At 34.1% G+C, this 16,831-nt stretch overlaps 1 protein-coding gene across 1 annotated transcript; it reads right to left on the reverse strand.

Annotated features, from left to right (window-relative positions):
• Nucleotides 1–646: 646 nt before the first annotated feature.
• On the reverse strand, nucleotides 647–11,921 carry LOC142641414 (uncharacterized). Its single transcript, XM_075815850.1, has 17 exons — nucleotides 11,728–11,921; nucleotides 11,545–11,634; nucleotides 11,352–11,460; nucleotides 10,993–11,020; nucleotides 10,182–10,280; nucleotides 10,028–10,079; nucleotides 9,887–9,921; nucleotides 9,687–9,761; nucleotides 9,504–9,599; nucleotides 5,850–5,913; nucleotides 3,836–3,889; nucleotides 3,304–3,389; nucleotides 3,122–3,182; nucleotides 2,963–3,027; nucleotides 2,690–2,795; nucleotides 2,083–2,171; nucleotides 647–1,186 (listed from the first exon to the last, which is right to left on the reverse strand). The coding sequence occupies exons 1-17, from the start codon at nucleotides 11,791–11,793 to the stop codon at nucleotides 1,024–1,026; spliced, it is 1,338 nt and encodes a 445-aa protein (XP_075671965.1). The 5' UTR covers nucleotides 11,794–11,921; the 3' UTR covers nucleotides 647–1,023.
• Nucleotides 11,922–16,831: the final 4,910 nt, after the last annotated feature.

Genomic DNA, 16,831 nt, shown 5'->3' on the forward strand with positions numbered 1-16,831 from the left:
GCATAAATATAACATTTTAATACTATTAACTACCACTACGCACCTTTGGAGTTGGTGCGATGGTCACTTTGCAAGTATAAGTACTTGTGGAGTGTAAAAGGCCAGGATTCAGGTATTTAGGAAGAAGCTTCACACACATATACACTTAGATTAAACTAAAGTAAAATTTATATCTTGTATAAAAAAATACTAATCCAACTAGTATAGTTTATTAGTAGAATCTACATAGAGTACCTATGACTATGGTTCCATTTATAGGTACATTTCCACATCCACCCTAACTCATGGATAAGGTGGCAGCTTAAGTAGGTTTCAGAATAACATTGTTGTCCTTAGACAATTACCCATATAAGCTAAAATGGATTGGGATCTGGTGCAATAGCTAGGGCTATTGCATCATGCAATTTCTCTCACAACATTTTCACTTTTTTCAAAATTATTAATTTTTTTTTTTTAACTCTGAACTTTTTTACTTTTTTAACTTCTTTGATCTAATGGTTGATATCAAAAGTTAAGTTTTTAACTTTTGATTTGAACTGTTGAGAAGGTATTGTATGATGCATTAGCTCTAACTATTGCACTAGATCTCAATCTAGGCTAGTATCCACTCAACAAGTCTACAAAGAAACGAAACTACACGTTCACATAAGAGCACTCTAAACCTTTTCTTTCTCATTGTAAATTAAAATAAATAATGCTTCAACTGGTGTACCACTTTATAAATCTATCCAAAAAAGAAAAAAACCAAAAAAAAAAAAAAAAAACTTAATTCTGATACAAGTACAACAGATTACATCAGTGACAATAAAATTACTTGGTCATCAAAACTTACATATAAAGACCTCAATACTTTTCTTGCTTTGGACTACAATAGTCGTGACATATTGATTAGTATGTTATGAAACTGATGGAACCTTGTGTTGAGCTGAAGGGTAACTTGCCAATGGAATTCAAGCCGAATCCAATATGAGAAAACCATTTATGCACAAGCACACTTCCTACATGCACTGCTTTATATATAACTCACTCAACTTCTTTGACAATTCTTCTTTTACGTAATGGTTTCGTTGAAATGCTTCCAGGGGCGCTGTGAGCTTTCCTTTTCTCTTCTTTCTTCCTTGCAGATTCAGTCATGGTGCGCCTGAGAGCAGCAGCCTTATATATTGGTAATGGCAGGTGCCTATGCCTGCATAATCATCATCCAACATAGTAAGGTTGTCAGTGATAATTTCTTTCAATAGTATTCATCTGTCATCACCTCAGAGCATTGTACTAGCAGTCACACTTAGGGTCTAAAACATTTCAAGAATACAACACATTGCAATCATGGGACCTCCACCAATCAAAAAGGTCCTCATGTGTGCCTAAAAATTTGCAAAGCTTCTTTGTATTACATGGATTAGCAAAAGGCATAGTTGCATATTTAAAACCTAAATGGATAAGTGAGCTACCAGGATGTAAAAGGAAAAAAGGGGAGAGAGAGAGAGCTATCAAAAAAGCATTGGTATGTATATATCATTATCCAGTTTGTGGTTTCAAATAAACAAGCTAGAGCACCTTATAAAGCACTGGTAGGACAGGGCTAACCTCCAGTGCTCCTGTGCACTGGAGGAGACACGGGTGCACCACATGTCTAAAGTGGCCATGTGTTGTCCCAGTGTCCCGTCCAGTGCACAGGAGCAGTGGACTGAAGCTTGACTTGTACTGGTATGTATAAACTTTTATGCAGACCAAAAATAATGTACATAAGCCAAACCTGTAAATGCAAAACTTGATTTTATCATGGGACCTACATGGCAATGCTCCATATTGACAAGCATGCCAAGGTGTATAAAATTAGGTAAGTGGGCTAATTGCAAACAAGTAGAGTAGGCTTCTGAAGGGATGCCTCCAAAAACCTACAACTGATAATATGCTAAAGCTAAATGCATGAGGGGCACTCATCAATGCTTCATGAATGCTTTCATGTAAACTCATCTTAAGGTCCTAGCAGTTAGTGGGAGCAAATATTCTAAATGCCATCTCTACCCTTCGAAGAACTCAGGCTTACTTAAGAGCCAAAGTGTGTGTATCCCTACATACCTCAAAATACGCTTGACCTCAGGGAGGTGTTTGTAACGATTCTTGAGAGCCTCATCATATTCGTGCCTTTTCTTTTCCCTTGGGAGAAGCTGCAGCATAAAGAGATGCTCACTACCATAATATGCAATGACCCAAACAACAGAAATTAGCTGACAAGGCAATGGATGTCTAAAAGATAAGAAGCTGAACAAAGTTTGGCAACAAACTTTGGTTAGAGACTTATACTACAACCAACAATGGGAAGATGACAGGAACATGTGAATTGTAAACAACCATTCAAGTGTGTCATGTGCATTGCACATGACAGGGACACATGCCATCTTCCTATTGTTGGTTGTAGCCTAAGGCTCTAACCAAGTTTGTAGCCAAACTTTGTCCTAAGAAACTAAGCCTTGACATAAAAATTCTATCTGTGATGTAAGCTTCTTATCTGTGATGTTAAGTAAAAGTTTATGATGTCAATATTGTTTTAAAACAGGACTGCAAATATTGTTCAGAGGATGTACCATAATCATCCTGTTTATTAATTAATTTCTGTATAAATCAAATTTTCATTTCTTAGTTCTACAAGAAATGCAATATATGCAGAAAGAAATTTCTTTCTTACTACTCCCAGTTGCTCTGATGCCATAGCTTTCCAAAGCCTAAGGTTGTAGTCATCACTCCCGGAAATAACATAACTTGCATCACAGCTGAACTTAACGCAGAATACCCTGTGCAGACAAGAAAGTTTTAGTCAGAAAAAAAAAAAATCTATACACTCAAAAGTGTGTTTCTTCAATCTTCAAGTAGATATTCTTAAAAGCTAGAGTTTAGCCCACAAGGGCCTCCTCAGAAGTAATAGAAATTCAATAAACCCATCTATTATGACTAGTGTAACCTTTGCATTCTACTTGTGTGATAGATTTCCCGGCTGTGACCACCATTATACCGGAATATTCTCACCTGCATAGTAACCAAGTTTAATTAAGTACTACAACTGTCTCCTTCCATTCAGTATGGAACATAATCATATGACACAGATCAAGGCAGAACTCACTGTTCTATCATAAGATCCAGTAACAAATTCACGACCAGTTGGTGAGTAATCAATATCCATCCTGGGTAAATTAAATTGAGGCATTAAATTAGATCTTTTCCAAAATGACTGTCAACAAAGGATAAAAAAAATATAGACATGAAGAACATAATAATTCTGAAAGTACACATAAACCATCGTACACGGCTGCAGCATGATCTGTGTGTACCATTGTAGCCTCATTAAGTTTTCTCAAATCATAGCTATAGCAGTTGCCATCCTCATTAGCCTGCATCATATTGGAATGTGAATAGTAAGTGGGAAAAGAAGATGCTATGATGAAGTACAAAAAGTTCACATATCCTATCATAGTACATGACCTAAAAACTTGCAGACATTATCAATTTAATTTGTGATACGCAAACCTCAGGAAGGTATGACTTCTTATTACATGCTGGGGTAAAACCCATATCACTATGATGACCAACAACAAGAGTTGGGTCCTTTCTCTAGTTCAGATCACTGGAAGGGAGGTGATGCATAAGATTTATTGACCAGTAATTATCACAGACTGGTTACCATCACTTGGCTATATAATACTAATGCCCTACTCTGACTGTAGAATCCACTATTAGACTGAAATCGGACTGCACTCTCAAACATCCAAGATACAACACCGTCACTGAAAGATAATTTGAACCCACACCCTTGTACAGAAAAAACGGCAGTTCTTACAGCTGTGAAGTTCATTGGCTCCATTGGGTTCCAAGCAATAGAATTAGTCTTTGTCTGTAAAAATAAATAAATAATAAATAAATACAAGTCAGATTGGCTATGACTGTCAAATAAATAAAAAAAATTTATTTTATGGAAATAACATTCAGAACTTCTCAAGTGATGAATTCAATATCACTCAAAAGCCATATAAAGGATTGGGCAGCTAATAGATAATAATCACCTAGAAAAAATAAAATAAAAAGAAAGAAAGAAAAGGAGGAGAAACTTTCCTGCTGGAACCTGGAGTGAATCTCACCATCTTTTAAAAACTTGACTTTCACCCCTCAAGTTTAATATCATTTTACCAAAATAACCTCAGCTTTGCCTCTTACATGTAAAAAAAAAAAAAGTCCAAAGTCCAACCTTTGATGGATCAATATCTAAAAATTTGTTCATATTCAAACCTTGATAAACTACTTTAAACCATTGACGAACTTAGACATGAAGTTTGAATTTGAGGAGTTCCATCAAGTGATAACTGGAACCCCCACTATCCTTCCAATTAAAGAGAGAGAAGGGGGAGGGGGGGGGGGGGGAGAAGGTAAATAGAAGAAGTGATAAATTCTGTTCCAAATGAGCAAGGTTGGAATCCCAAGTCCAAACTACATATTAAGAGGCAAGCAGCAGAACAATACAAAGGCAGTTGTATTTTTTTTAATCTCTGGTTTGCCAAGGATATTTTATTGATATAAGGAGAAAAATACAAAGTAAGTTGATGTACGTGGAAGCTTGAATGGGCTCTGATACTAATTTTGACATTGGGTCTTTAAGAATTCAACACTGAATTGGATTTCTTGATGAGATCTTGAAGGATTCTTGAACAAGGATTGATGTTTAAGGGTTAGGTTAAGGAAAGATTGAATCCTGAATATGTTGATGGGTGTTTGGTGTTTAAAATGGGGAATATAACAGAATATATGATAGCTAACAGTAGTCAATCACACATGGGCGTTTTACCAAGCAATCACACATAGGTAGGAGAAAAAAACCACACCCTCAAAGCTTAAAATAAGCAGCTGAATTTTTTGTTAAAATCAATTTACTATCAATTTCATAGACTAAATAAAAGCCTTTATAGGGGCTATTGTTAAATCCTTTCCCAGAAGGATTGCGACTTTAAATAACTTGTTGCTAGAATGACTAGGATTACAAATAACAACAAAAATAACTTAACAACTTCTAAACCAAATAGGAAAAGGACTCTAAACATAAAATAATGCACAAAGTTTAACTTCAAACCAGTTTGAAAGAATCTCCTCCAAACTAATACGTGGTGACTTATAAGATTATCTATGTGAATAAGTCACATGACTCATTAAAAAAGTCAAGTGACTAAAATTACACATGGATGGTCTCTTCAATCGCCTGTGTGTGGGTTGGAGGAAGATATCTCCAAAAAATTTCCTAAAGTAACACTTATGGACCTCTAAGGCAAACCATTACAGCTCATTCCAGAAAATCTGGACATTACCAAACTACCCCCTATATTATTAAAACTAAACCAGAAAATTTCTAACCTAAAAAACTTGGTAGTAAGACTCAATAGTAATTAAAGACCTATGAAAGGTGTCAAGAAAGCCCCACATCAAAACAAGACCACAAATATTGAATCTTTATTTGATCTTGTTTTGCCTTATACTCCTTATTATCCGCATCATAAATGTATTAAGCTACTTTACTATATAAAAATTCAAAGGATCTAAAAATCCCTCTGCAGTCATTCAGGGATCATGTGTGGTGCTTTTTATGATGATTACAATAAAACCCAAGCGAACAATCAAGGAGCAAGAAGAAGTGAAATTTGGTAAGACCTCATATTTAGAAACATTTTTTTTTAAAACTTAACAGCTATGAATAAGTCATTAAATTAGTTAATTCACGAGATTATAAAAGTTTATGGAATAACATTAAAGAAATAAAAAAGTATAAGAACTATATTACATGATAACTCATGAGGATGTGCTAACAATACCTGCATGATCAGTTTCTTTATTGGGACAGTCGTCTTTATGTCATATAATGTTATGCTGCGGTCACTGTACCCAAAAAGAGCATGCAAACAATTACTGGAAAGTAATATATGAATTATAAAGAACATCAAACACCAAAAAGCATACACAAATCATAATGTTTTAAGCTTCCACCACTAAATATGAAGTGAAGCTGATTACAAAACCAATTTCTTTATGAACAAATAAAAGATGATCATTGCATAGTTAGAGAAACAATATCCTCTTCGAAAGCCTGAAGTCCAAGAATAAGCATCCATGTCTATTTTATTTGGTTACTCTAGAGTCAAAGGTATTTTAGTAATCCTGCAATTGTTGGTTATGGGTCCTAGGTTTAATTTATAGGTCTTGACGCGTGGGCTTTGGTTTTATTTATTTATTTTGATATGTAAGCTTTGGTTTGATTTTTATTAGGGTTTTGTTTACTAAACAGTAGGACTCTTAATTAGGGCTGTCCAATCCAAGCCAGGACCTGACAAACCTGATGAATTTGATTGCACCCAAAAACGGAAACTGACAGATCAGATTAATGTGGCAGTTGATAGCGGTTTTCCTCCAAAATCTGATGGTGGCTGGTTTCCTCCTCAAAATCTGACGAGCCTGATCTGACTGACAAATCCCTTCTACCTTCACTGTGTTCCGCTAATATTTGTAGATTTATTGAGATTTCGGGGATATCTTGACCAAATCTAGTGAGATCCAGCAAGTCTTCAATGGACATAAGAGCTCCAACATGACAACCCAACCTTGACCAGATCCATTGGCTTTGGCCCATCCGATTGCTAGAATATCAAAGCCATGGCAGTTGGAAACCTGTGTACCCATGGTTGGCAGTAGGTGATGCGATTCAACATCCCAAGTTGTTAGGTAGAGTGGTGGGTGCACCCCAAACCCAATCTAATTCAACCCATGAACCCCCTAGTCTTAATTGTATTGAAAGAGGTTAAGATTTAGGGTCAATATATTTGTTTATCAAAAAATAGAAAAAGATTTACGGTCTATATAAGTGAATGGTTGTACTCAAACAAGGAGGAGTTAATCAATAAAATATTGATTGTTTTTTATTAGTGATTCGTATTGGCCTTATTGATATTGTGTCACTATTCACAGATTTTTTTGATAAGGTGTCACTATTCACAGATACTGTTCACACTAGTGTTCATGTGTGCCATCCATGTGGCACTGTTCACAAACTATTCACAGATTGTGGAGAAATTCAATTTACGTTCCTTCTTACATCTTTTCAACCATATATCAATTCTTTTTCTCTTCCTCACAAAATTTTATTTTAAAAAGTTATAAGCCTTAAATCTATAGATCCTCCTAAACTTTAACACACTACAAGCACACAGACAAATTCTCCAATTTCTCCAACATAAATATCAGAGCTGAAATCCTACCACAGGTTCTTTGCTGATTTCTTTCACGGAACCGCTCAAAAAAATTTCTTATCCAAGATAATGAGTACTAAAGAGGAATTAGATTCCAAGTTAAGTTTTTTTCTCAAGACTACAAAGGAATAAAGAAGACTTTGAATAAGTTAAAAGAGAAGGTGAAGTGAAGCTTTAAACATTATCTGCTATTGGAAAATATTTGGATAGGTTGTCAGCCAATGTCCATGGAAAAATTTCTGCTGAAACAACCATTGATCAAGACTCCAAATCCTTAAACCAGGTCCACGTTCAGCCCTTATGTTTCCCTCAAGCTCAATACCATTATTTTACATAAGTTCCTAGGGGCTGAAAATTAGCCAAGCGCCCCCACATCATAAATCCAATATTGGATTCGCACACAAAGGTGTTAGCTTTATCGAATGAAATCAACCTTAACATCCACCATTAGTCCAATCTCAAGGAAATCCTTATGGTTGATGTAGATGGAGGCGTTAAACTTGAAGTTACTAATTTTTACAAGGAGAGCAATCCAGAGGGGTTCTTCGATTGGTTGCATATTTTGGAAAGCTATTTTAGATAGTATAATATAAGGAAACAGAAAAAACTCCTTTTCATGAAGGATAAACTCAAAGTTTGGGTAGAATTTGGGAGGAAATGTATCAAAAAACTCATTATGTAGCCGTAAGCCATTAATTCTTTCAGGGGACATACGGATTGCTATGAAAAATTGCTTTGTACCACCTAATTACAAGCAATGAGCTCACCTGATATTCACAAATAGTTGGTGCAAGGGAGTTATTCTATTGAAGATTACACCAACAAGTTTTAGGGCTTGGCTTTGAGATTGAACTTCCAAGGAATGAAGATGTAATAATTTCTATGCATTGCTGAAGATTGAACTGTAACATGTCTTCAGGTCTGTCTGCAAGTAGACTTTATACCATGGCGATGCAATTTAAGTTGCATACCAGGTGGAAGAAGATTAGAAGAGTCTAAACAAAAAGCCTTAATGAGGACTCCGGTAGGAAACAATATTAGAAGTGAAAGAAACAATTGTAGATGCAAATTGGGAGAAGTATGTTGATAAGTCTCAAGGTAGTTCTAATGCTCTAAACAAGAATGTTCATTCCAATACTTCTTCATCACAAGAAAGTAGTAGTTCTACTTTTAGAATAAATTGTCATACTTGTCATGGTTTTATGACTTTTGTCCATGTATGTTTTTGATGTCCTTTAAAATCACTTACTATGCTTGAAAAGGATAGTCCTAATATAAGTCAAAGGCAACCAAGGGATCTAAACAACCGGAACTTGAAGAGAGATTGTGAACCCTTCAATGCTAACTTGAAAGTGAGCTTTGACAACCTAAAGCTAAATGATAATTTCTTCACACTTTACAGCAACTAAACAATATGAGTTCAGGTCTGTTCAAAGGTTATCCAGTCAATTAGAATTGTTGAGAAGCCCAAGTTGGATCATGGCTAGGCTGAGACTCGTTGGGTTCAAACATACAAACAAACATAGTTGCAAGAAGTTTTTCTTTCTAAAGAAGCAACTCATGTCAAATGCAACCATGTATCAACTTAATTTTTTATATGTTTTATATAAATGAAATTATGTTGGATGCCAGGTTGGCTTACCTACCTAAAGGTGAGAACAGATCCATCCTAGTCAGGTTTGCCAAATACAAAAATGAGAAATAAAGCAAAAGACTAAAAGCCCAAACTAAACCCAAGTTGATCGTGTTGGCTTGATTCTTTGATTACTCAAGCCTAAGTTGCATCCCTACTCCTTACCTTCAAAAGATCCCTAGCCTTTACAAGTTAAAAACTCTCTACAAGGTCATAAAACATGGAATAAAAAGACCCTCAGGAACATTAGAAAAATTTATGAAAAAAATTTCCTATGTCATATCTACAGCTTTTAAATAGGTTAAACTTTTTAAACATTATTTGTTTCATATATTACCATTAGTTGAAGAATGGAAACACCTAGTACTATTCTGAGAGACTTTATCAAGTTAATTTCTATCTGAAGATTCTCAATAAAAACATCTTCAATCCCCAAGGAATAAAAGAAAGGAGTCAAATTTGGAGGGGGAAAAAACAGATCTATCGTGTTTTTTTTGGTAGTTCACTGTTCACAAAATATATACTATTAAGATCTTTATCTTACATACATATCATCAACCACAAATTGTTAATCTTGTAGTAAGCATGCATACCTCGCTGACGTTGCCAATAGGTCTGGATGTCCAGGATTGAATCTAACTGATATTACAGTGTCCGTTCCCCATTGAAAGCTCCGTACAGGGGCATTGCTAATTTCATGAACAAACATTATCAAAACATAATTGAAATAAATTGCACACTAGATAAAAAAATTACAAACATGTTGAGAAGTCAACCTAGTGTGATTCCATATATCTACTTGAGCACCAACTGTGGCAAATTGATCACCCTTCCACTGGTGATCAACACCCCTGAAAATTACATAGTAGGCCTCAGGCGAAAATAATAATAATAAATCTGAAAAATTATCACATTATAATTATTTGAAAATGAAAATTCATGGCATATCCTTGATAAGTCACCATGGAAATCTCACCAATATGCATTCTTCGAAATATGAAAATCTTCTGGCTGAAAAAGGGGAGGAAAAACCCATTCATAATTTGTTCAGGATGGCAGGAATAGAACGGAAAACTCACTAAATTTAAAACATTAGTGTAAATCTAGAAACCACTACCTTGACAGAATCTTCAGATGAGTCCTCTACAGGAACAGTCCATCGCCTGATACTGAATAACGATGCCCAATTTCACTAAGTGAGATTATATGTATTCATCAACTAATGCTCTATTTTCAAAAACTGATATTACATCCAGCTAATTGCAGCTTACATGCAATCTGCTCCACATGATACAAGTCGACTTCCATCTGTAGTTGCTGTCAGACCTCGTACAGCACCTCGGTGACCAGGAAACTTCCTAACTGTTCGCCTTTGCATTCAAATTTCAAAGTTTTATGTCACAATTGCATGGCTTGATGCATCAATAAAGAAACATATAAATGAAAATGTCTACTAAAAAAGAAATAAAAAAATAATTAGTTTAATTGACCCTCTGGTCTATTTAAGCTTAACATTAATTAGTGCAACATAAGATTCTCAAAAAAAAAAAAAAAAAAAAAAGGTACAACATAAATGTGTAGAAAAAGAAGAAATGGCTTGACATGGGAGTTCTAATTCTTCAAGATTAGATGCATATGTGGCCCGACTGCCTGAGCCTGGCCAAACCATACCAAATTTATTACTGTGTATTAAAATAAAGAGTATCATTCTATATTCTAACATATGGGATTCAACTGATAGCCTAGTAGTAATGGTATTATTTGTGGTGCCTAAGTCTGTGTTCCAAACCCCACCCCCACCTCTCCCACTATCTATCTATCAAAAAAAAATTAAACATCTATTGCATGCATATTATATGCATTTAAAAAAACAAAAACAAGAGTTGAGTTTCTCAAATTTCTTAAGAAGGGTACTAAGGGACCAAAATAAGGAGACTGTACCAGAATACATATGGTAAACTCGCCCAAAAAATTTAAATACATAAGCTAATTCACGCATGCAAGCATACAAATGTGCGTGGTTTAAATCTTTAAGTAATCTATAAAGTTTAGAAAATTCCAGCTCAATGCTTTGTGAGATACCTGGAAGTAATATCCCATAGACGAATATCTACAAAACAATCACAAAAACAAAGTCAGAGAGTTTATACAAAGCTAGAGCACTACATTTTACAGGCAAAAGTTCAATATACACAGCGTGGATAATAGCGTCAAAATAATATGTACCAAAATTCATGCCAAGAACACACCAATTTAAGAACTGCAGTGCAAACTTAACTAAACAAAATGCTACCCTTGCTGAATTTTTCAAAAAGAGAATTATTTTATATGTTGCCAATGTTGGGAATTATAGCATGAACCAAACCCACAAAAAAAAAAAAAAAGAAAAAAATTTAGCATATAAATATTGAAATTCATAAAAAATGTTGAAGAATCAGTACCTCCATCCTCTGAACCAGCAAAAATTCCTTTCAAATGATTAGGGTTCTTTGCCATACACGAAATCGCTTCGTTATGCTCCATTGCTCCAACAAATGGCCTACCGAAAATCTAAACCCCCCCAAAAAAAAAAACAAAATATTAGTCATTTTATCAACAAAAACCGAAACAATTTGAAGGGGAATTTGAAATCACCTTTTCTAATTTGGCGGCGTTAAGAGCTCGCACGTACTCCACCGCCTTTTCTTGAGGCCGAAGGTTCGGGTCATAGTTCCGGAACACTCTCTAAATCATATTGAATCATACAAACAAACAAAAAATAAATAAACTTTGAGAGAATGAAAATTTTAGAGAGAGAGAGAGAGTTGGCGGTGTTACTTGGAGATCGTTGCTTCGTTCTCGAGTGAATTCATCTGTGGAGCGTGATATTGTTTTGACCTTCATTGTGTTATGTATCAGAGGCAGCGAGAGACGAATGAATCAGCGTGCCGAGGCAAGCAAAAACCCTGAAAGAGAGAGAGAGAGAGAGAGAGAGAGAGAGAGATTGTTTTTTGTTAACATGGAAGAGAAGGTAGCTAAAACCCTACATATTGGGCCGGGTTTGCTTAGCTTGAAGGCAGCCAAACCCAACTCTTATCTCTTATTTGGGCCTCACGGCCAATATAATGTTTGGGTGGGGTCTTATTAAATACACGACTTTGTTATTTCTTAGATCATTGAACCATATAAAATGTAGCCCAATGGGATTCATTCACTACTCTGATCTTAACTACACAAATATACCCGATTGGTCACACATTGGGGAGTAAGCGATATATAGACAGATTAACTGCTTCAGTTATCTTTTGTTGATTATCAAGGATCTTGACATATGTCCAGAAGAGTAGGGGTCCTGAAGATGAATTGACAAATGTTATATGGTGTCAGGGGTCCTGGTGCAGTAGTAATCTTCTTTCGGATATGTTGCTGACAAAGAGATAAATAGCACGTGGGAAGGAATATAATAATTTCTTGCATGGTTGACAATTGTCATCATAGTTATATGGTCAACAAACATTTGCAAAACGTTGTCTTGTATCTTTCTTCTGGATGAACTTGGTCTTAAAGAGCATCCCAAATAGACGGTTCCTATAACTGCAGTATGATATTCCCTGCCCCCTTCTTATTTAATTAAAAAAAAAAAAAAAGACTGATTGGTGGATTTATTGACTGGGACATGACCTAAATCAAAAGTCTTAGGTTCAATCTACTGGCCCATAGGGTTTTTTTTTTAAGTGTCTTATGGATCAATCATCAATGTGATCATTCCATCCACTTCGCCTAGATTAAAGAAAAAGCAAGCGAGTCCAGAGCTCATTCCATCCAGTAACACAAAATATCCAGTTAGACTTGCTGAACAAGTTCTATCACTTCGATGATAAGTGTGTCTCATATCCATCATATCGTGCCTTTTAGAGCCTAGAGGTAAGTGCTAAACCCGACACTTATTATCAGAATTGATTATTACTTGCAGTCCATTTCATTTAGAATTTTTCACAAAACAGTTGTTTTGGTAGGACTCTAGGAGTATTTTTCAATTATTTTTTTAAAATACCAAAAAGACGTTATATTAAAGTGGCAGAATTAGATGGGAAGACTACATTCAATAAGATCAAAGGTCAAATAAAAAAATTACTAAGAATTAGACAGAAAGATTACATTGAATAAAAGTAAAAGTTAAATAAAAAAATTATTAAATTGAATTTTGTGCAAATTTTATCGTTAAAAAAAAAATTCACCCACGTGAGTGAGGGACTGAGGGCCTGAATTTTGTCCCTGTAGCAAGGTTGCCTTTCCCAGCTGGATTCCAAAAAATAAGAACAATAGTGAAACAGAATCTGAGCCTCAGGTTTGGGCCCATGCATATCAATGTTGAGAGTTATCCTTAGACGGGTTTGGCTATAAGATTACTTACGTTAAGCGAATAACTGAATTGGTTGCTCATTATTTATTTATTTATTTAAATTTAAAAATTCTACCTTAGTCTAATTTTTTTTTAGAGGGTTTCAACCTATAGCATTCACTTTTGATGATAATTCTTTATCATCAAACCAAGACAATTAAGCTAACTTTAGCTAACTCTGATCCACCTCCTACTCCCACAAACACTTATACTTGTGAAGTGATTATCGATGTGTAGTGGTGTTGACACCTCCACTCTTTACCTCCCCTTGCGCACGTATCTGGCCCAATATTTGAGACAATTTATGTTAGCCCATTAATCACCACAATGAAAAAGAACAAAATAGTCTTTCTCCTTTTCAATGTGGGATTAAACATTTTCACTAACTCCTCATCTTCCACATTCACTCCCACATCTTTACAATTATGTTATAACATTTATTCATTTTAATTATTTAATATTAAAATGCTCCAACAGTTGTAAAATCTAAGAATTTGGGATCCAAGAAATGGTGGGTTTCGAAATATCGTGTTTGCTTCTCTAGAGTTTTGGAATTATGGAAAAAGAAAAACTCAATTCTAGAGAAGCAAACACAGTATTTTCAAACCCTAGCAAGGAATTTTAGCTTAGCCCTGCAATAATGCTTCTTTCTAAGTTTGTTGCTGAGAGAATTTGTTGTTGTTGTTGTTGTTCTTTTTTTATACTCGCTCATAGCAAATGAATAGTACTATATGATTATATAAATGGATCACAAAGTAGTGATGTTGATTGTCTATTTGCGTTGCAGTATGAGGAGAATTTGGCAAGGAAGCATCAATTGGAGTTGTATGTGGAAAATATTCTGAATTGAATTTTGACCCTGTGGTTTAGAGCAATGCGCTTTAGAGCTTGGGGTAATCAAAACTAATATCTCTATTTACTTCACTCATTCACTAATTTACAATCATATAAGGTTTGTTTGGTTTGCGCATCCGCGTTTCAGGCTTTTTTTTTTTTTTTTTTAAATTTTAACTAGCGCTTATTGCACTGTTCATATCCCATAAACAATGCAATAGGCATGTGAATAGTAATTTTAAAAGTGAACAGTAATCGAAAAATGATTTTTTATTGTTTTCAGTTTTCAGCTAAGCAGTATCCAAAAACACACATAAGTGGCGTTTGGGTTTTGCGTTTGCGTTTTGTTTTTGTTTTTTTTCTTGGACAGCGTTTCTAGCATTGTTTATTGTTCATGAACAGTGATTTTGGGCTTATAAACAGTGATTTTAGGCTTATGAATAGTGCCAAGCGCGTGAACAGTAACTTTTTAAATTTTTTTTTTTTATTGTTTTCAGTTTTCAGCAAAATAAGCGATATTCGAACGAACTCATAGTCATAAGCTTATTTAGGGTTAGGGACTGTTGAATGAAAACTTTTTGGGGATTTTAGATTAACTTTGAAAACATGTAAAATTTTGATATTGTACTTGTAGGCACGAAATTCGAACCTCTACGAGTTCCATCACTCCATGACTTCGGTCCCAAAGCCATTGAAATTTCCGTGTCCACACTCTGGAACATTAAAAGCATGTTATGAAAGCATGCAGTTCTCAACCAGGGTATAGTTTATTTGGTTGGACATTGTCCATTATTGGCTTATCTAGTTAACTTTTCTTACCAATGCAGAAGTGCCTCGTTGATGTACTATCGGTTCTAGCCCTCACCGTGTCGGTTCATGGGTATGAATGGTTACTTATAGTATATTCTCTTTGGTGTTTCCTTCCTTTGATGTCCTTTTTTCTAACAATTTTTTTTTTTTTTTGTCAGTTCTTTTAGGAGAGTTTAAAATATAAATTACTGGGTTCAAAAGATGATATTATTGGCTCATGGGGTCATGAATATGTGGGGTGAGCATCATCTGATTAAAACAACTAGCCATGGTTCCGCGTGATACGCAAATAATGTTTTAAACTGTTATGTGAAAAACTAAAATAGAATATCTAAAATATTTTAAAGTAATAACATGAAGTAATGTTGCAATAACATTAAGAGATTTTTGTTAAATTAATGATGTAATACAAAATTAAGGGATGAAGAATTTAAACTATAGAGAAAAAGTTGCATAAATTAGAAATTAGTTATTATGTGGTGTAATATCTTCTCAAAAAAAAAATTGTGGTGTAATAAGTTGATTGTTTGTTTAATCATTTATTTTTTTGCTGAAATTTTTAATCATAATTTTTGTTTCTACATTGGCTTGGAGTTAGCATAAAAAAATTTGTAATTTCATGTAAATGTTTAGTTTTTTTTTTTTTTTTTTTTTTGAGAAAAATGTAAATGTTTAGTTGGCTTATGGAAACATCATCTAAAATTTATGATGTCACGTTTATGTTATTGAAGTATAATAGTGGTAAGTTAAACAGTTAGTAAAAATAGTGATACCCTTTTAATAGAATTTTATTATAATTCAGATATGTAAAGAAGTAGAATGTAAAGTTAAATGAAAAATTACTCTTACAAAGCGCTACATGATAGAATCGTATGATCTCTCACATGATGTTTTTTCTTTCTTAGATATATATATATATATATATATATATATATTTTAAAAAACCATATAAAATTCTTATATATATATATATATAATTAGTCATACTTATAGATAATTAATGTGTATTCACTTCATTGACACATTCAATGAATTAAAAGTTTTACATAAATGTAAACTTTGATGAAGTGGAAGCCTAAATGAGAGAAGCTCAACGAATGTGCCACTTGGTAGAATCTCATGCTCTCCCACATGAGGTCTCTGCTTTTATATATATATATTGATATTGATCGTGGTCAGCATTGGGTTTTTAGTTGAAATATAGTTAGATATTGTCAAAATTTTATTTTTTGGTATGGTTTAGGTTATAGATTTTTTTTTTGTTAGTAGTGATTTAAGTTCAATCTGTATAAATGAATGTTATCCTCACTAGTGATCAAGAACTTAGCTGGAGAAATTGCACAAATTATGTTGAGCGAATGGTTAGAAATTAATCTTATGAGTTATGAATGCTATGAAAGTTATAAATCTTCTATTTGAATTAGTGAACAAAGGTTCTCTAATCATATGCGTTTACATCTTCAAGCATTAAAATTTGATTTCGCATGTTTTGAAGAACATATTAAAGTGAAACTTTCTATTATAATATCGTATACTACAATATGCATACTTCCATGAAATGGTAATTATGGGGCATGGTTTTGTATTAGTATTCATGTATTATATACATACATACATACATGTGTACAGTATACTCTCACATGTACAATATTTTTTGTTAGTAGTGGGACATCCTTCAGAAAAAAGTAGTGGAACATGCATGTATGAAGATTTTTCTCAAGGATTTGTCCTTTAGTGTTCTCTATCTGTTAGTTAGGAAATTATTCTTTTAATCTTTGTTGTTCCATCAATAAAGAATTTTTTCAAGATTTTTATGTTCTTTGGTGTCCCATATCTGATTCTTAAGAACTTATTCTAAATCTTAGTTACATTTGATTTCTTTGAATTTACCATAAC

The sequence above is a fragment of the Castanea sativa genome, chromosome 6, assembly GCF_040712315.1.
Source record: "Castanea sativa cultivar Marrone di Chiusa Pesio chromosome 6, ASM4071231v1".
NCBI lineage: Eukaryota > Viridiplantae > Streptophyta > Magnoliopsida > Fagales > Fagaceae > Castanea > Castanea sativa.